General features: G+C 30.9%; 1 protein-coding gene across 3 annotated transcripts in view; it reads right to left on the bottom strand.

The window, feature by feature from the left end:
• The window catches only part of LOC106680822 (small ribosomal subunit protein uS3), a 14,500-nt gene that overhangs the window by 7,465 nt on the left and 4,290 nt on the right, over positions 1-2,745 (bottom strand). Inside the window, exons 4-5 of one of the 3 annotated variants that reach the window (XM_067047326.1) lie at positions 1,152-1,356; positions 631-1,069 (exon numbers count right to left, since the gene is read on the bottom strand). In XM_067047326.1, the coding sequence (XP_066903427.1) occupies positions 1,190-1,356 (167 nt within the window). In that variant the 3' untranslated portion in view covers positions 631-1,069; positions 1,152-1,189. Of the gene's footprint in view, positions 1-630; positions 1,357-2,745 lie in introns of those variants that run through there. The other 2 variants (XM_067047327.1, XM_014420788.3) reach the window with 2 other exon arrangements.

Consider the following 2,745-nt stretch of genomic DNA (forward strand, 5'->3'; position numbering starts at 1 on the left):
CCCCCCCCGACAAACTTCTCCCCAATCATTAATCTACAGTTAACTATCTACACCTCATTATTTTTTAATAACTTTTTCCTGACCCATCTATCTACATACAATAAAAAAGGAAGTTCATCATCATTCACAAATGATTTTAGTGTCTGATGACAATGATATACTATTACTGAAAGAAGTGGAGAATGCTGAGCATTTCAGCAAATATACAGCATGGCAGTTAATAGCAATGGTTATGCTGGGGACCAGATCAACATTGCAGGTTCTGGTTTACCATTGCTGAACAATTAATTATTATTTATTATTAACAATTAAAGTATTTTATTCAATTTTGCAATATTTGAAGTGTGAAAACTTTACATGTTAAAGAACAAGTAAATGTGTTCTCCTAAAGTATATGATTATCCACTATATTTTGGGTGATCTAGTAAGTATCTAAGTTTCTTTAACATAACAGTTACATTCTGAAAATGACGAATGATTACTCATTTAAAACCAATGATAGGCTAAACTCTAGTAAGAAAATATTTTACTGTTGAAAAATCTAATATTTTGTAAGAAGTGATTAATTCTGCATATGGCTTACCATAGCTTGCATTAAAATTGATTTGGAAAAAGGAATAGAAAAACAAATTAAGTTTTTTTAAAAATTTATTTGTTTTACGATGTAACAATGAAGGAGGTAAAAAAATTGTTCCATTGCAAAACACAATTTAAATAATGGGTGGTGGATATAGTCATATTCCCATGGTCTTGTCGGGGTTGTTTGGTCTAAGGCGGTTCTCCAGCCTGATATACACTTTACAGAAGGCCCACGACAAGGTGTATTCATTAATAGGTAAGAAAGGAAGGCCGTGCCAGGGGATGAGCCCTGGTCACTGACTAGGTAGAGGAGGTCTAGGTGAGAGAGTCTGAGGTAGAGTAACAGTACTAGTACTAGTAGATGAAGCGGACGGACTAGAACTGTCAAGATAGGAACTAGCTTACTAGTTGCCGAGATGAAGCGGACGGACCAGTAAGCTGTAAGGCTAGGTGCAGCTCTAGTTGCCGAGATGAAGCGGACGGAATAGAGCTGGGGAGAGACGGGAAATTACATATTAACATATATATATTTGTACAAGATTTCGTATTTTTATAATAATAACATTATATACAATAGCTTAGCTTCTTAGACACTTGTAGTGCCTACAGGTTACAGCGGCACTTGGTGCTCGCTGACTGTTACAGTCTTTATATCAGAAGGAATAACTTCATCTTTTGGATTAACCACGCACACATCATCAGGTAGAGGATTCTTAGGTCCATTCTTCCCTGTTGGGTCCCAAGGCAGCATAATTTTGACCTTTATGCCGAGTACTCCTGAAACAAGCATAAGAAAATATTTTAAAAAATACTAAAAAGGAAACAAAAAATAGGAGCCAACTGAACTAAACACTAATTTAACAATTACCACCTTAGCTAAAAACTTTGGTCTCAGAATAACTTAAGGCTATAAAAACTGAAGAAATATACAAAAAAAAAAATTATTGGAACCATTAACACTAAACTATAGAATTAGATGGATTATATTAAACATAGTGTAACGAGCCACCCATAACTTAAAAAATAACAGGTCTAAAAATATTATCACAAATATTCAGTTTATATTATATTGGCCATTTGATATATATATATATACTAATCTTTTAAAAAACTTACTAAGCATTTTAAATTTTTGACTAAGCATTTTTAAAAAATGCAGAGAAAAATTGAAAATCTTCAATACAAAAGAAAATCTGGTTTAAGGATCAGTAAAACAGTAAAATTTTTAAAATCCCAAGGGCTGTTATAATCAAGACCCGGATTTTTATCCAAATGCTTATTCTGTTTGCCTGCTTTTCTTAAGCCACTGATCAAAAATCTTTACGAATACATGTCACGAGATGCAATGATCCAAGTTTTATTTTGCATATTTGGACCATTTCAGTTTTTAACAAATAAATTAAAATACACCAATGAAGACAAAATTCCAGGGTACAATTGAAAGTTCATATTTATTTAATTAGTAATACAATAAACTCAACCGTCAACAATTCACCTCTCCTTCATGACCATTAAACTCTGCTTCAAGTTTAGTTCGTTTAGTTAGTCAAACTATTCCTCAAAACATATTTCAAGCGAAAGAAAATCACAGATCAATCACCACGTCGAAAGAGGTGAGGTCGGTTGTTATTCTTCTTTCTGCTATGCATTTCACTTGATCAGGAATTGTTTACAGATATTACAAAAAATTGCCTAACTGATGACACAATCCCTCAAAAATTTAATCACAGTTTGATCAAAATTGTTTTACTAAGTGGAATAAAAAAATTGTAAAAACACATATTGATTGATTATACAATTGGTATAGAGTTGTTTAACTAAATTGGCCTCTCAGTTTTCCTATTCTATATCTTGTAATTTATTTTTGTTTATATCCAAAAGAAAAATTTTCATATTTTAAATAGAGTATCACATTACATTATGTTTCTATGTTAAGTAAATGAAAATAAACATTTACATTTGGGTATTTTACAGTTTCTCATTTGATATTATTTGTTTTTCTATTAATTTGTACTTGATTTATTTATTATTTTACTACTGTTAATAAGTTATCCTTTTTAATTCAACGATTGTTATTACTCTTGTGTTACTCAATGTTTAGTTTTAATATTTTATTTTAAAAACTGTGACATATTATAGTCTTAATTGTAAAATTAATAATATATA

The sequence above is a fragment of the Halyomorpha halys genome, unplaced genomic scaffold, assembly GCF_000696795.3.
Source record: "Halyomorpha halys isolate HHAL.00 unplaced genomic scaffold, Hhal_1.1 Scaffold291.1, whole genome shotgun sequence".
Classification (NCBI taxonomy): Eukaryota; Metazoa; Arthropoda; class Insecta; order Hemiptera; family Pentatomidae; genus Halyomorpha; species Halyomorpha halys.